The sequence below is a fragment of the Falco cherrug genome, chromosome 5 (genome assembly GCF_023634085.1).
Source record: "Falco cherrug isolate bFalChe1 chromosome 5, bFalChe1.pri, whole genome shotgun sequence".
Lineage (NCBI taxonomy): Eukaryota > Metazoa > Chordata > Aves > Falconiformes > Falconidae > Falco > Falco cherrug.
Window position 1 is genome coordinate 13,027,850 of NC_073701.1, and position 17,424 is coordinate 13,045,273.

Here is a 17,424-nt window from a genome sequence, read left to right on the forward strand (position 1 = left end):
CAGTGGAAGGGCTGATGCACAAGTGCTTCCCCCTCCCAAGTATCTTTGGAAAATAATCTTGAGAAGAGGCTCTTGGCTGAGGTGTTGGACTGGGTCACTAAACCTGGATAGAATCATTTTACCAAAAATTTCTTCAACGAACTCACAAATCATTTAGTTCTTCTGCTCAAGCTGTAAAATGGGTGTAAAATTCCGTTTAATGGAGATATTGTCAGGCTGTATTTGTTAAGCACCAGAAGGAGTGTCAACACGGGAAAAAGAAGACATACAAGTACAGAAAGAAATCCAGCCTCTCATAAAGGGCATCAAATAATTGGTTTCTCTGTGTGTATGCATACACATGACATGACCTATTACATTAATTCTTGGTACGTTGAAGCTGCAGCAGGTTTCTACTCACACAAGATGTGCTCCCTCAAGGCTGGACAGTGGTGCTCTCTTCCAATGTTTAGAGACTCAGCTCTTTTTTATTAAGGGAGTGGACATCACATGTATGCTATGCTGTTTCCACAGGGGTTTCTACCACACTTGTGTTCTGCTGCAAGGCGCTCACCACACAATGGTTTGTTATTGTGGAGTTGTTAGTCATGGCTTACACACAGTTTCTCTTCTGTGTTTTCTTTAATTGTAGGGCTATTTATGAATGCTGGGTTCTTTACATTAATTTTATTTCTTAAAAAGAAAAAACATGGAAGCATTTATAACATAACACAAATGGGAAATTAAACAGACACATTTGGGATGGAAAGAGAAAAGCAAGCTAATTTTAGGTTCACTGATTTGACAGCATCCCTTTAAGACAAAGCTAAAAATGCTTCAAACCCAGCAATACCATAAATGTCCTGCTGCTTTTGCTTCTTATTCCTCCCCATACTTTCCAGGGGAATTCCACAAGGGATCAGCTTGAATCCCAGATTAAAGTGACATGGCTCCCTTTCCCCTCTGAATAGAGGCAAATTTGTGTTTTGAAGATTTAAAACCCTTAAGTGAAGCTTTCCAGGCAGGTAAAAGACTGGCTTACCACCACTGGGACTCTTGACACTCCCAGCTACCTGTACCCTGAAGCACAGGTCTCTCGCCCTTCCACCTCAGGACTGCTTTTCAAGTTCTCACCAGGGCAGGAAGAATCTCATCCTTCTACACACTTCCACTGGGGACTGTCGGTGCAAGAAACCTCTGTGTTAACACTGTCTGGGTAATAACCAGGTACATTAAAAAAAAAAAAAAAAAGGCAAAACAAACAAAAAACCAGAGCACCTGACTCTAAAATACTCTCTCAAGAAGCAGAAACCAGCTCAGAGCACTGGCCCTTTACAAGTTTTTACACACTTAACCTGGATGCCTCTGCCACAGTCACCAGACAGCAGTTAGGAGCTAACAAATCTAGAGTTCAACTCACCAGCTGTTTACATCAAGGATGACAACTGAGGTGGCCCCTGAGTCATCCAGATGCAAACCCAGTGACAAGGGGCTCAGTTTTCCACAGGTGATGTACAAACACCATGGCCAGAAAAATACAAAGCTGGATTTCCCTGATCCAAAGGCCACAGCTTTCCCAGCTGGATCAGTAATGAGGTTTCACTCGCCTCAGTTCAACATATTCCAGGCAAAGCACTTTCAAGTAAAATAGCAGCAACTATATTGTGCCCAGTCATGGTACAAGAGTGAATCTGAAACTGGGCTTCCCACCCATCCAAACTGCCTGTCCATATGATTGCTTCAAAGCTGGCCTGAGACTCAGGAGGCAGGCTGGAGTCAAGCAGTTAAATCCAGATGAACACCTGAGGCTGCCTGTGGAAGAGCCTACCTCAGGTAAGAAGCAGGCATAATTGATGTCTCCTTGGCATGTGATTTTCATCCCATTTGCCTAACAACTGGATGTAACTCACAATCATGAAAGAACCAGGCCCAGTCACTTCACCAGGGTTGACTGAAATATGGTCCAGTACTGAGGCTGATAGGATGGATGGATGGGATTTCCACAGTCCCAGATGTCAACAGATTATTACAAGTTATGAACTGAAAGACCATGAGGCACAGTTGAACAGAGAAAGCAGATCTGCCCTGCCCTGGATAGCTCGCAATAGAAACATGCAAGAAAAACCTATGGTGGAAGATGAAGATGCAACATCAAGAAGATTAAATACTGCAGTCAGGTGCTAGCAAGCAGTGCCACTGTTCTGGGTTATTTTATTTTTTTTGGTAGTGGGTTTGTAGTGGTTAGGAAAGGACTAGCTACCCAGAGACAGAATGAAGTTTAAGGTGAAAAGCAGATTAGGAGGAAAGGCAAGTACATAAAGGACAGTAACAGGGAGGAACAAGGCTTAAGTGGCCATAATATCAGAGAAGACCAAAGAGGTGACTGGAAGGAGCCAACAATCTGAAAAAGAGGCCAGTCTAGATCCCACTAAAATCAGTGGGAATTTAAGCACTCATTTCAGTGGGACCAGGATTAGTCTCAGAGTCATTAATTTGATACTCTGGCCACTTCTCACAGTCCCTTTGTCTTATGCAGCTTTTATTTTATTTTCCCTGTATGTGCGTCAGTCAATTTTGTTCCACAGAGATCCTTCCAAAGCAAATATTTTTATTGCTTGCTGCTCTAAATGTGACTTAGGGTGAAGGGCTTTTCTTCCCGTCTCACAACATATTTTCAGTTCAATGCATTGAATATTCTAGTAACTAAATAACAATATGCTTGATGCTTCAAAGTGGCTTTCCAGCTGCTAGCCAAAATTGTAGAATAATTAACAGGTGCCAAAGGATTAATAAAAGGAGCAGCATAATTAATAAACACTATACAGAAAAAATGGATCCTTGGCAACCCTGACAGTGTTGTTTCCTCCTCCTTCTCTTAATTGTTTCCTGCATTCCTTTTCCTTTAAAGACAGAAAGACAGACAGACAGACAGAAAGAAAGAAAACTGGTGCCCTTAAAACACAAATGATGCATATAAGCAACAATATGCTATCAGGAGAAAGAAACTTGTAATAAACTGCTTTCAAGTCTGATAAATACCTTAGTTTAAAGAACCTGCCCAAGTGAGAGCCCAACTGTCTGGCCTGCTCTACATTCACATCCACAGTTGGGGGTTATACAAAGGGCTTTTTTGCACAATGTGGTACAGGTAGGGTCACAAAGATGTTGACTCAATACAAAGCTACAGGACTGGTCCCCACCAAATCAGAGTATCAAACACCAATATGAATAGACATGCAGAAAGATTCCTATGAAACACTCTTTAAAAACTTTTAATATCATCATTGCAGAAAACAAATTTCACTTCTGGCCTCCTTAATGAGGGCACTAGAACAGACAGTAAGGACAAAACAAAAAATGTGATCTCACTAGCTGTGTGTGATCAGATCTGGATACTCAGAGGTTCATCAAAATCATCTGTGGCCTGGAACACATTGCACAGTGGAAAACCAAAGAACAGAACCTAAGCCTACATTTGAAACAGAAAGTAATCAAACAATTTTACAAATAGGTCTTTAGCTTTCACCACCACTGCCACCACCATAAGCCCCCAAAAGGGGAGTGCAGTCAAGTCGATGACACTGCAGTCCCCATGTAAAAGTTCTTCCCTATGAGGAGATGCATGTACCCTGACATCTAGAGTGTGTCATTTTACTCTAAATATCAGTGCAGGCTGCTGGGGGTTCAGAAAAAAGCAACAGCAAGAAAAATTAGTTGCTGCCATGAATAATTGCTTCTTGTGTACAGAAAAGTATGTGCAGCGTGCCTTGCTATGATAATGGGCTGCAGGCATATGAAGGATGCCAACAGTAAAGAAAGAAGAGTAATTAGTTCAGAGGAAGAAATGAACTCTTGTTCATGCTTGTATCAATAGAAAACACTGTGAAATCTTTGTCCATGAGGTCCATCTCCCTAAACAAACACACACGTGTTCCCAAGGGAAGATGCCCTTCAGAGATAAAAATCAGACTGTACAAACTGACAGAAACGTGCAAGAGGGAATGCTGCTGCACAGGATCAGGGCTTGCAAGAAGTCCTTTTTCAGTACTGATTATTTCTGTGTCTCTTGTTGAAGAAGTTTTATGTTGAAGGAGACAAAGAAAACCATGAAGCCTTTAGCACATATTTAGTTGCCGTTGTAGAAGACAAACCACCTTATTTTCATCTTGCATGTTACAAAAAAGGAAAAAGCTATTTTCTCTCTGATTCAGAGTATATTAATAGACACAGGGAAGGGTCCTCATATCCATCTCTTAAATGCTATATCCTCTACCCAGTCCCAAGATCTTTTTACCACAAGGTATTGGCCATAGTACACAATGAGTAATTAATGAAGCTGTACCAGACAGACAAAAAGATTGGTTTTAATAAAAACAACAACAAAAAAAAATTACCCCCACCCCTCAAAAAAAAACAACCACCCAACCACAACAACCCCAGCACCAAAACAAACTTTCTTTCCATGGTAATATGGAGTAAGCTTCCATCAGTCTCAGCATTCTTCATTATCACAATACCTGGGCAGTCACTGCACTACTTTTCAAAACTTTTCAGTCTCTTCACTCATGGGTTTTTATATTTTACGGTGGGGAAACTAAAAAAAGATGCCCAAGGTCACAGAAGGCACCAAGGGCAGAGCTGTATGTGAGAGCTGAACTTGCTCATCTTGGTAAATATCTCCATTTTTCAAATACTCCTTCCATCTGACATTAGCGTAGTCTAGTGAAGATCAGATACGCTCCAAAGCTACCACAACATACACACAAGGGACAAAGAGCGAACTGGAGATCACTGTACTTTCTGACTACATATCTAAAATAGAGGAAAGCATATTCTCCAGCTCCCTACTGATAGTTTGTTTACAATGCCCCCAATACTCAGTTACTAGGCATGCAGTAGTTGTTAGGCAAATAAGTATGTTTAAAAGTATGGTTCAAAATTCCCTTACAGACAAATGCAGTGTCAGAGAAAGATGTGTATTATCAGAAAATTATTCTCACTATGCCAGAGCTTTAAAGTTAAGACTGATTGTACTTCGATACTACAGGAACAGGGCAGGCTGGGAAGAAAGCAGCTAATTAATATAAGAAAGGCTGTGTGAGAAGGGGAAAGTAACTTCACAACACCCCAAGAAAAAGGGGGTTCGCTACATATTTCTAGCTATGTCGACCAAAGAGAAGCAGTCCTCCACTGCATACTTGTAGCCAAGAGGGATTTGCATTCCACCTTTCTAAAACTTTGCACTTCTCCCTTTTCCAGTCTCTGGATGAAATCACCTCAGTATAGTCAAGACCCATTTGCTCACCAAACAGTGAGAAATAATTTATTGCACCAAAGGAAATTGCTCTACTAATTGTCCTGACACTACTGGCTGTTAGCACCTTCAGAGTGCTCTTAAACATTAGAAACAGTGAAATTTCTAATAGGAAGGCATAAAACACTGTCTAAATCCACAGAGTGCACTTCATGTTCCATCTGAAACATTTCTCTCTAGTTCTATCTTTGCCTGGGACAACTGCTGTTTTCATCTGCACCTGGAGCGCATCTCCTGAACTTACAAGCTAGCAGAAATGAAGATCTACGAGTTTGGACTGAACGCTGACTTTATTTTCATAAATGCCATCAGAAAGTCATGGAAACAGAGAATGAGTGGAGACCTGACAAGCTATCAGCTCTGTGTGTGACTGGAGAAACTTACCATATCTCCCCGTTGCAGTGGAATGAGTGAGGGTTGAATGCTTCTCCTGCTCAACAAAAACAACAATAAGGCTAGAACCAAACAAAATCTCAGATCTAGAAAACCCTCAGACTTTGTGGCTCTAAATCCAAATCTTCACACACAGTATCACAGCCTGAACAAGAAATTAGCTATTTCACCTGACTTCTAAGGTAGTCTGGATTTAGGATCAAAGTTGTCTCTGAGACACATCTCTAAAAAAAATAAAATAAAATGCAAGGGGTCCACGCAGGAACTGCAAAATCCCATGTTAATATGTCTTAAACCTCATTACCTGAGATCCAAAAGACGCTTTATTATTTCTATACCTGGTACTAGGAAAACTACTCCTGGAATGTGATCTTCAGTTCTCTTATCCTCACTTCCAGAAAGATGTCTGAAGCTGGAAACAGTTCACAGAGATGGTACAAAAAGAATCTGAAATTAGGAAGCTTTACAGGAAGACTGACAGCCTTCAGAACCTCTCCTCCTATCCAGTTTAGCTAAGAAATGGTTAAGAAGCGTCTTTATCTAAAAGCACCTTTATCAGGAGTAGTCTTTTGACAATATTTAGCAGGAAAGGAGATAATGAGATCTAATAGTTGGAAACTGAAGCTTGACTAATTCAAACTATAAATAGGGCACTTAAAAAAAAAGGCAAATAAGGAGGATAATTAAGCATTGAAAGAACATCTAGAGACCTTATATCCTCCCCATCACTGAAGTCTTTACAGAAAGAGCAGAAATCTTTCTGCATAACGTGTTGTAGCTCAGTTACTGGACCTAAACACAAGACAAGTTACTGTGTGAAGTTCTGTAAGTCAAGTTACATCAAAGATTGTTTTAGGAATTTATACTAGTCCCTTCTGGCCTAACTATGAATCTATATACTTTGAAGAGTGGTTCTAACAGTGTTGGCTGTTCTAACACCAGTTGACTGGTGACAGTGTTTGGGTCAATATTGACTGCATACTCAGCTAAAAAATACTGTACTGACAGGGACTACAACTAGTAAGGCTATGTAAATGTGCTCTGTGTTGTTTATGACCTGAGACACTAACTTTGTGAAAAACTATTCCATAGATATTTAATGATTAATCATCCATGTTTTCACACTCCAAGTCAAGCTGGTATGGAAATACTAATGGGAAAGAAGCCTCCTTGCAAGTTTAAAAATGTGCCAATCAAAAGATAACGAAAAAAAAAATAACAACTAAGGTGAAAGGTTGAATCACACCTAAAAATATTGGATAAAAAGTCTTCACTGAGAGGAAGCTGCATAAACTTCACACTACCTAGCATGCTGACTAGCTGATGGGAAGGAAGCAGGTAGTAAACACACACCTTCACCCCTTTCAGTATCCAGGGTCTATGCCTTCCTGCCTTGTCCATATGCCAGACCCAGTGGGGAAGGCAGTAAGTAGCTGGAAAGCCAGCCACGATTCTAGCTGTGGAGAGGACAGACAGTGGCTCCCACAGAAGTAAATAGTATCAACTAATGCAAAGAGAAAAAAAAAAATCATCTCAGGGGATTGAAAGTGCCAGTGGGGAAAAGAACTGCTTCTGTGTTGGGTTTTTTGTGTCTTTAAGTTTTGACACAGCATTTCTATGCTTTGCTAAGTGTGGCAACAAGTCCTCCCCAGGCTGGGGAAACAGGCCAGCAGCCACATGCACAGGCAAGCAGGGTATGGGAACTCGTGAATACTCAGGCAGCAACCAGACATGGCCAGAAATGTTGCAGCACCAGCTCTCGTTCCCATCAGAAAGCACAGAAAAGGTATAACGTGGGCTATACTGCAGCACAGGCAGAAGAGAACAAGAGGCAGCAGCAGATGAAAACAGAACCATGCAGAACACAGCATGGGCAACAAGTGACCTTGGGGCAGAACATCTCAGTGGCCAGCAAGGGAGCGAGCATGGGATTACAGAAGCACTGGGAGGCCAGTTTGCATCCAGAAGAAGAGTGTGCCTGGAAGACAGCTAAGGAAAGGAATGAGAACACTTTGTGATAAACATGGACCTTTCCCGTCCCTCAGAAATCCCAAACCTGTTTGTCAGATAGCAACACACAGTTACATTTGCTCCTGGCTTTGTTGCTTGTTGTATGTAGCTCAAGTACCCTAGGAATGCAACACCTGACAGAAGTTTACTTCAACCCTCTCAATTTATATCGGAACTGCTTCCCCTCCAAAAAGGAAAATTCCCATTTTCCTTGTCCTCCATCCTATCTCACTAATTCACATCTTGCTGGCCAACAGCCCTTGGCCTTTCCTATTCCTCAAACATTGAATTGTCTCAGCAAGGAAGCTCCTGGCTCTCGCCTTGCCCCCAGCTCCAGTTTTTGTTCCAATGTCAGTGATATGCCCTTCCTCCTTTGCAGCATCCTTTTGTGCACAGCTAAGCTCATTCTTCCTCCTTTCCCACTGCCTCTGTCAGCACACACGCTCTGTAGTAGAGAGCCTGGGCACTACAAGTACTTAATATTGAGACCTGTAACAACCTGAAAAATACACACAGCACAAATGTACCCCACTTGCCACAGTTTGTGAAACTCTGACCTTGTGTCAGCATATTGCTGAGCAATTCCTATACCATGGAAAGAAACATAACACTTCCCATCAAAACAAAACCTCCACATTTGTGCCTGTCATGAGAAATAAGCCAAATCCTTGACAAGGGGTGCAGGGGATGGGGTGGGTGGGTGATATAATGTACTGTATTTAAAAGTAATTTTCTTTGGTTAAAAATAATATTTAGAAAAATCAAATCAGCTAGAGCTTTTATGTTTTGGGTTTTTTGTGGGTTTTTTTTGTGTTTTGTTGTGTTTTTTTTTAATAAAGTCTAAAGCCAGGGGCTTCCCTGATCTCTTCCATAAAAATAGAAACACCTCCTCATCCCACCCCGCACCCTCCTCGATCCAAGAACGTAAGAAGCTTCCACGCTGACACTCACGCAGGTGTGCTGGCAGTCTGATCGTGTCTTCCTCCATCCTGATCGCTGGAGGCACTGGGACATGTAGTGGTGACGAGGAAGTGTAATTTGGTACCGGGCTCACTGGAGGTGTGTACGAAATTCTTTCCTGCTGTTAAAAAGAAAGCGGGGAGTGGGGAGGCAGAGAAAAAGGACAACGTGAACTTTGGAACAAACAGAGGTGTGAAACAAGGCAGGGGTGGGGGAAGTGGGTGGAAGGAAGGAAGTGTGCGCGGTGGTGGGGGTGAGCAGCACTAGCAATGCACCCGGCTGCTCGGGGAGCCACGGAGCACAGCACACTTGCAGGCAAGCGCTGCACAGGCGACGTGCTGCCCAGTGCTGCAGCCAGGGTCCGAACAGCTTTTAGGGGAGTAAGTTTCATTTTCAAAAGTTCCATGAAGTTTCCAAGGGTCTTCTCAGAAATTTGCTGAGGGAGGAAAGGGAAATGACACACAAGTGGGGAGACTGAGGTTTTTATGTCACTGAAAATCTTGACAGCAATTCCAGGATATGTGCATGAGTACCATTACAGAAAGTGCCAAAACCACTTAATCTTATGCTAACAGATCAGTCACGATGTGAGTACATTTATCAAGTATTTAATGCTTTACTCCTTCATAGCATTTTAAAAGACACTAAGGAATTAGTTTTCTTGCTGCAGAAAACCATACTCTATCACTAAAACCTACTCTATTTACCCTTGAGTAATGCAGTACTTTTTTTTTCTTGTCTAAACTAGTTATTAGCACTTTCTTTGAAGTAGTTTAACTTGCAACCAAGTAAGTCAGCATACAGAAAGCAGCTACACAAGGACAGTCAAATAGAGTTAAAGGGCAATTTGTTAATGTTGCATGAATTTAATAATTGTCACTGTTAGATTTTTATTTCTGAAAACGTCTGCCAAGAAATTTAAGACTGAAATTTCATTTGATCTGATGGGAAAATTCTTCCATATTCTGAGCCTGTACTCCAATCACAGCACAAATTATACCCTTTGTAAATATACACAGCCACAACTTTACAGGATCATTAAAAAAAATCATTATCATATGCTTCCTAGAAGGCAATGCATGTTACTGCCCAAAACTGTGCTGCTGACATTTAACGATGGCAGTGCAAACAGCACAGATTTACATCCACATACATACCAGAAGCAAAAAGAGCTACCTTCATTTCTGAGCATTTGCAAAAGAGTACCTGTGCAAGAGTATATTGCAAAAGAGTACCCCACCCTGACCCTGATATCTGTCAAATGGAAAAGACAAATTCGTTACTGGAGCAAGAGAAGATAGTTAATTCCATTACAAACTACAACATTCTTATGGTCATGCAGCAGGGAACTAGACTGAGGCCAACAGTGGCACCTACAGAACTTACATTAGCACCGTGACCACCAAAGGGAAAGAAAGGTCTGTACAACATGAGTAAATACCTACTAAATGTACCAAAGCAGAAAACTTTTCAGGCTGACTAGGTGACAAGTCCAAAAAGAAATGGGACATGGAGCACCATGAAAGTCTTGCATCTCTCAGCCACCACTTCAAAGAAAGCCCAGTTCACTCTGGAGAAGGTGCTGCTATCAGCTTGCTGCTCAGGAGCTCACATAGAACCAGAAGTCTTGCCTCAGCATCTGGAGTCCCACCACTACGCTATAGCCGCCACTGCTGACAGTCATGGCAGGGAAGACTGATGACATGTAGAGAATTAACTGTTCTAACTATTCTGGGTTTAGACGGGTGGGAAGACAGGCCTGGTTCACTCCACCATCACTATGTTATTTCTGCAATTACAGCCTCCATGGCTTTCAGCTCAGTACTTTTTAACCAGAAATTGTTCAACCTCATGTCCCAGTCTCCCACAAAGCCCTTTAACATCTTACTGCGTTCAGTCAGTTTCTTGCTACTCATCACTGTCCAGGCAACAGAAATCCATTAGCTCATCTGAATTTAGTTTTTCTTAGTTAACAAGCAGGGGTGTTCATTGAGACACGGTGAAAGATGCACCTGTGGAGCTACAAAACATCATTCTGCTTTCACCTTACGCAACTCCTTCCCTGACCCAAAACAGCTGACTACGCTTCACGTTCCTGCAAGGTGCCACTGTCCCTGCCCATTCTGCAATCTCATTGCCCATTTGCACCTTCTCACCATTGGTGCATAATAACAGCGATTCGCAATGAGACCAGCCACTTCCTAGCATTTCCTGCTATGATCCACAGCTCAGATAATCGAACCACACTACAGCTGCTTGTTTTATTGAATGAGAATTTATAAAAAGAGGAACACTTCTGAAACACAGCCACACAGATGCCTGCCTCTGCAAACAGGGACTAGAGGATACATGGGAGATCTGAAGTCCTTTTCTTTCCTCCCGAAGAACACAGGATACAACCCAACCTCAGGTCACAGTGGCTTCAAAGGGTCTTCTCACTGGCCAACAGCAGGAGGAAAGTGCAAGCAGAAGACAAAATCAAATCCAGAACACACACTTCCCTCAACACCCAGGAGGGGCTGTATCAAATGAAGACATTATGCCTTCAATACCTGCTGCCTTTCTCTCCACACTGATCAACCTCCTAAAGGCATACAGTAGCTTGATTTATACCAAGGCAGCTTCATTGAGATTTACTGTTCTAAATAAATACATTTGATTCATTGTTTCCTAGTATTCATAAGAACAGGACAGTAAAAACCAAAAAGAAGTTGCGGAAATGCAGTTACTTTTTTCCATACACCTTGGATGCCCACAGTAATGTGTGAATTGGTAGTATTTGCAGAACACATTTTACAAGGCACAAAGGGGAGTTAGGTATCCGACTCCTACTAGAGCCTTTGAAATGCCCTCTCTTAATAATCCTGCCTTTTTTCCCAGCACCTTTAACCCAAATATCAAAGCAATTTACAGACATTAGTTAAGTCTTTTTCTTTTTATTAGACACACAGACAACTTGAGTTACAGAAAGAGCAAAGCTCAAATGAGCTAAGTAATTTCAGAGTTAAGCTGTCTTGAAAAAGGACAGCATGTGCCTCTCAAGGGCAATACATTTAACAAGTGCATCCTGAAAGCGTTGCCCTTGTAACTGTCCTGGCCAGATTTCCAAAAGGTGTGGAATGGTAATGGCACAGGGAGGTCAAGGCACCAGGCTTGTGGAAAAATGAGCTTCATTTCTGTTTGCAGCATGAGTCAGTAACATGGCTGGAAGCAGAACTGAAAACATCAGTCCAGTTCTACAACCTACCATAGCTCTGTGCTTCAGCTACACGCAACTCTTGGCCTACACGGATGCAAGAACACACAAGGTCACCTTCCCTCCTCCAAGCATTTTGAGGCTTTTTAGAGTCACACGACCAGGAGGTACCTGTTGTGCTCACACTACGGAGAACAGATTTGCTTTAATCTTCACAATTCCAGAACTGCCTAGTGCTTCTCTCTATGGGATCTATCAAACAAAAACATGGCTGTTATCTCATGCTTCTAAGGTTATGCAACCAGACACTCCATCTACTAAGAATTTTTCTGAAAGAATTTCCTAAACAGTCCATCTAATAATTCCTTTTGCATTAAGGCCAAGAATAGATCATTCAATGGCAGGGCTGTTCAAGCAACAGCTTTGGAGGAAGGATAGGTAGCGCTGGTAGCAGAACCAGCATGAACCTTGCGTGTACTTGAGCCAACTGCCTTACTTCAGTTCAGTCTCCTGGTAAAAGAGGCTAAACCAATACACATTTGGTGTGGTCCTTTGAGATTATTGGTGATGAGTGCTAGGAAAGAGATTGCCAGTACCACGTTCCAGAATGCTGCCTTCCAGGGGACTCTATAAACATTTAAACCCACAAGTAACCAAACGCTCTGGCCCAAAAAACTGCCACGTACAAGCAACTTCAAAATAACAGCTCCCTAGTATTTTGCCAGTAGCCACAATGAGGTGGATAAAACAGTTGGCATATTGCTTGCTGTCATCATTTTTAAAGGCTTCTTCAGCTTCCAGTGAGTCAGGAAAGTTTCACCATGGTATTTCACCTTGACTACAATAAAGGAAGAGATGCATTAAGTAAACCTTTACACAGACCCTCCCTGGAGAGCACTAGTGGCTGGTGCTCCAACAGTGCCATCTAGACAATCACCGAGGTCTGCTAAGAGTGGGGCACACTTTCACCTCCCCGATCTAGCAGGGACAGATTGAAACACATGGCTAAGAATCAAGACAAGCTATGGTTTTCTTCTCTTTGTACTAGAAAAGTACACAATACTCAACATCCAGGTGCTGAGAAAGACTTAGATCATCCTGTCTAAAAAAGGCAGGTAACTCAGAAGATATATTGATCATGATTATCTAGTAGGAATGTAGATAACAGCTGACTAGACTCCTAATGTCATCAAAGCACACACAGATTTCAGTTTGAAGAACTGGGGTAGATCCTTCACAGACAAAACCTACCTGAACAGTTAGAAAATTCTGTCAGGAACACAAATAATTTCTATTGCTAAAATAAGAATAATGATAAAAAACATTTTCAAAATTGCAAAATTAAATTTATAGCCATTTTTTTAAAAAAAGTCTTAACAGTTGAGGATAAGTGAGGCTGCAAGTAAAAACAGCTTCACATTTTTGTTAAAATCACACTCTTCCAAACTCCAAAGCAGCAGCCTTCATCGTGAATGTTCTCCAGCTTACAGTCTGATAGTTTTTTTGTCCCTTTACTAACTTCACTCAGATGGCAGGAACGAAGGAAATACATGTTTTTGCAGAAATGATAATACAATATGTAAGAAAGCATGCTAAGCAAGCCCTCAAATTGTCCCAATGACATGACTACTTTAGTAGTTGGATAGGCAGTATACTACAACTTTTTTTAATTGATAAAGCAAAGAAATGCATTACCTATGCAGCAGTTTTCAGGAAACCAAAACAGCCAAGGTGGTGTGCAAATACCCTGTGCTGGACAGAAAAGGCATCTATCTGACTTATCACTGCATAAAAACTTACTGCTATACCCCATATAATGATACCACACAGGGTGAAATTCACCAAGAGTAAAAGCTGACATGTATTTGCCCCCCAGGCTGCTGGTGTATGTGTGCCACTCCATGCCTGCCCTGTTGCATTTGCTGTTCACCTTTGCTTCTCCAAATAGCCCAGACCCCTCTTGCTCCCCAGAGAAGCAGGTGTTACTGCAAGGTGGAGATAGAGTAATTTCTGCTGTGATAACTACTGGGAAGCCCACAGTTAGAAGTAAAGGCAGAGTTACCTCACAGGACATCCTTGCTTACTCACAGGACTGTGGCAGCAAGACACTGCTTTAAGGGAAGCCTCTAGCTCCCTGGGTATCATCCCATCACCCTGCTCCAGCTCCTCGCCTGTGGGATGTCCACTCAAAGGGGGCAGCACTAGCAAGTGGGGCACATGTTCTGGTGCCCTTGTAGATTTCTGAGGAAGCCCTAGGCTTAACAATCCCCGAGAAACATGTCCTTGGCCTGTGTAAATCAAGGTCTGAAATACATGGTTGTAGCTCTCAGGACTGTGAAAGCTGGACACAACACTGTATACTGCGAATCATGGAGGACATTCATCTCTTGCAAGCACACGGGACCAGAGCTGCTATCTCTTTCAGCAAGCACACTGAGGCACGGGAAGTGGAAAGACAAGCCAAGGGACCAGGAGCTGTGGGGAGTCGGGGCAGGGGGGGCTGTTTGGCTGGTTTTGCTGCTGAGGATCCTCCTAGGGGTAGGTACCTTATGTATGGCAGAGCAGGGGAAATGGCCTTAGAGAAAGGGTTATTGAGGGGGAATGAGGCTCTTGCAGGAAAGATTCAGAAGGCCCTGCATGTCTGGGCACTCAGCCGGGCAATGCCAGCAAACCAGCCACAGAGTAGCACAGGGGACAACAGCCGAAGATTCAAGTAAGTTAATCATTAGGGAAACAAGCGAGGGGAAGACCAAAGGAAAGGAAGACGGTGTTCACCAGTGTTTTGTATGCAATACTATAGCTGGATATGAAAGTCCAAGAGACCACTATGAGATGAGTTACAGGAAGGAGGGGGGAAATCAGAGCCCTTAAGAGACTGTATGGCACTGGATACACAATTAAAATGTTTTGGGATTTTGGTCAATGTTACAGCTTGCATACTCCACCTTCTGCCAGGGACAAAGGATCAGGCTCCAGAAAAAGCAAAGTAGAGGAGCTCTGCAGTACCGGGGTATGAATTAAACTCTCCACTTCCCTCCCTTCCCCCAGCTGCTGTCGTCTTCTTAATTTCCATGGCAGACTTCTCATTTTTAATCCCATTAATACAGCAATTCACGTCAAATCTATAGCAGCATAATCAGCACACTATCAGTAATTAGAGAAATTAAAACAAACACAGCTCTCTGGAATGGACCTTATGCAAAGCAGCACTGGGAAAAGATTAACATCTCATTTCCTGCGCATAGAGAGCAGAGATTGTCTCAGTGACCTTCGTGATTTTGTGAAGTTCAGTTCCTCCCTGCCTCCTCCCTCCAGCCTGCCTCTGACGAACCTCCTGGCACAGGGGCAGGAGATGGCTAGCCTCTCACATCTCAATCCTTACTCAAGCAAATAAGAAACACACATCGAAGTGCAACAGTTCATCACAAAAGGGAAAGGGAAAGGAGACAGTGGGTAAGTTCATGCTTCTCCCAAAATTATTACAGCCACTGTTCTAATTAAACTAAAATTGTACAGACAGCAATACTGATGCACTTGAGTGTTGTGAAAAGGCAGCTTGCAGAGGTCAATGTTGTTGTTGAAAATGCCATGATACAGTTGCATTATTGTCTAAGCACTGCAAAATACCTCAAATTAGCAAATATAAATGAAGCAAAAAACTAGCTGAACCACATGCTCAAAAAGTATTTCTGCACTGAGGTCACTGCTAATGGGGGAATAGAAACAGGCTGTTGGAAGATAGTATCAGGTAAAACTACAGGACAATATTAAGGCAAAAAGCTTAGTAAGATTCATGAAAGGATTAGTCATTTATATTAATAATAAAGAATGTTATCCATAGATAACCCAGCTAGGCAGCAAAAAATATATATGGGAGACAGATTCTGGTTCAGAATTTGGCAGTGGAATCATGGCAAAACGGGAGTAAAGACATATCTATTTGATGTGAAAGACTCTTCCAACCACCCTTCTGAAGCAAGGCTCCAAAAGGTGGCAGTAAAGCTGGGACTTGGCCCACCTAACCTACACTACTTCAAGGCAGAAGACAATCACAGATTCAACTGCCTGATGTTAAGAAACTGTCTGTCCTTGGCTCCTTTCCACATGCAACTCCAAAATCTGCGTTGTGGGGTTGTCACTGCAACACTCCTCTGGAGAACTTGCTATTGACCTCCATTTAAGCAGGGCATGGAGGAAGGTGGGCCACCGCTCTGATCCACAGGGCATCTCCTTTTGCACCTACATCATGATTTTGTTAGCACACTCGCTTAGCACAAAGTAAAACATAAGACTCAAAGAGTTTATTGCACAGCTAGAAAAAAACCCCATAGGTTTTTAAGTACTGTAGCCAGCGAGTAAGCAGCAGGGAAGGCAACAGAGAAAGACTTTCCAGGCTTAGACAGCTGCGTGTCAGAGATACTTCACTGCATATTTTTCGTGTTCTCTTTTCTAAAACAGGGAGTGCTGGGAAGCCTCGTCTCTGTAACATACGGTGGTTGTACAACTCTGCCTGTATGCGTGGGAATTCACCCTGAATGCCCGTTATTGGAGTCATACGCTCACGTCAGTGCAAAATTTCTGGAGTTTCTGGAGGCCATGAAACTGAGACGGGAAAACCAAGGGGAAACATGGTGTACAGGGAGCTGCCCTCTCACATGTTAAGGGAAAGAAGAATCCTGGAGCTCCTCCTCAGCATCTCAGGGCTGACATGGCAGCACAAACCTTTTCACTTGGTTGCATCATGGAGCTGTCAATATACTGGCAAGCTGCAATGTTACTATGTATTCAAACACATTTCCAAGGACAATCAGAATTTCTGCTCTTTCTACAAGGGTTGTTTCTGAACATTTTTACTGAAGCTACAATTACCATGAACAGGATCCTTCACAGCAAGGGATATCAAATGTTTCCATAGCACAAACCACAGGTCAGAACTGTCACATGGACAAGGTCAATTCATTCACTGCCATGGATTATCTACATGCCCATCAGTTAAGTAGTGGAAAAATCATGGGAGAGTAATTCACATGAAAGTCATAGCTTCTTTTAATCCTCAGTCACTGATGGAAACAAAATTCCTGAGCTACAACACTCTGAAATACACACTTCAAAAATAGAATTTAAAAACATAAGAAATGACCCTTCTTGGTCCCATTGCACACCTGGACTCTGCTCCCATCTATACCTGCAAAATTCTCCAGTGATTTTAAAAAAAAAAATGGTTCTGGTCCTGATTTACATTAGTGGAAGTAAAAGTTCACATCTTTGTCTTCTCCAGTTCAATCACTCAAGTTTACCCTCTTCCCTTATCTACACAAAATCAGTTTGAACCTGAGGGTGAACAGTATGTATATATACCTCTTTGGAAACAAATCGCATCATGACATGCATAATTATCCTATATCTGTTACCATTTAAAACTACAGACACATCCAAAAAACAGCTGCTTTAACAAACCAGAAAAAAGTTCTTTATGTGTGATCACATAGGTGCCTATCCTGATAAGCATGAGAACTTCTCTCCTCTACAAAGAAAAGTTAACTACTGCTGGAGGCACTGAGAAGACAGCCCT

At 42.3% G+C, this 17,424-nt stretch overlaps 1 protein-coding gene across 6 annotated transcripts in view; it reads right to left on the reverse strand.

The window, feature by feature from the left end:
• The window catches only part of ETV6 (ETS variant transcription factor 6), a 140,015-nt gene that overhangs the window by 83,485 nt on the left and 39,106 nt on the right, over window positions 1–17,424 (reverse strand). For 5 of the 6 annotated variants that reach the window (XM_055711160.1, XM_055711164.1, XM_055711163.1 and 2 more), the window contains one exon: window positions 8,648–8,777. In XM_055711160.1, coding sequence (XP_055567135.1) covers window positions 8,648–8,777 — 130 coding nt within the window. The remainder of the gene's footprint in view (window positions 1–8,647; window positions 8,778–17,424) is intronic. The other variant, XM_055711162.1, reaches the window with a different exon arrangement.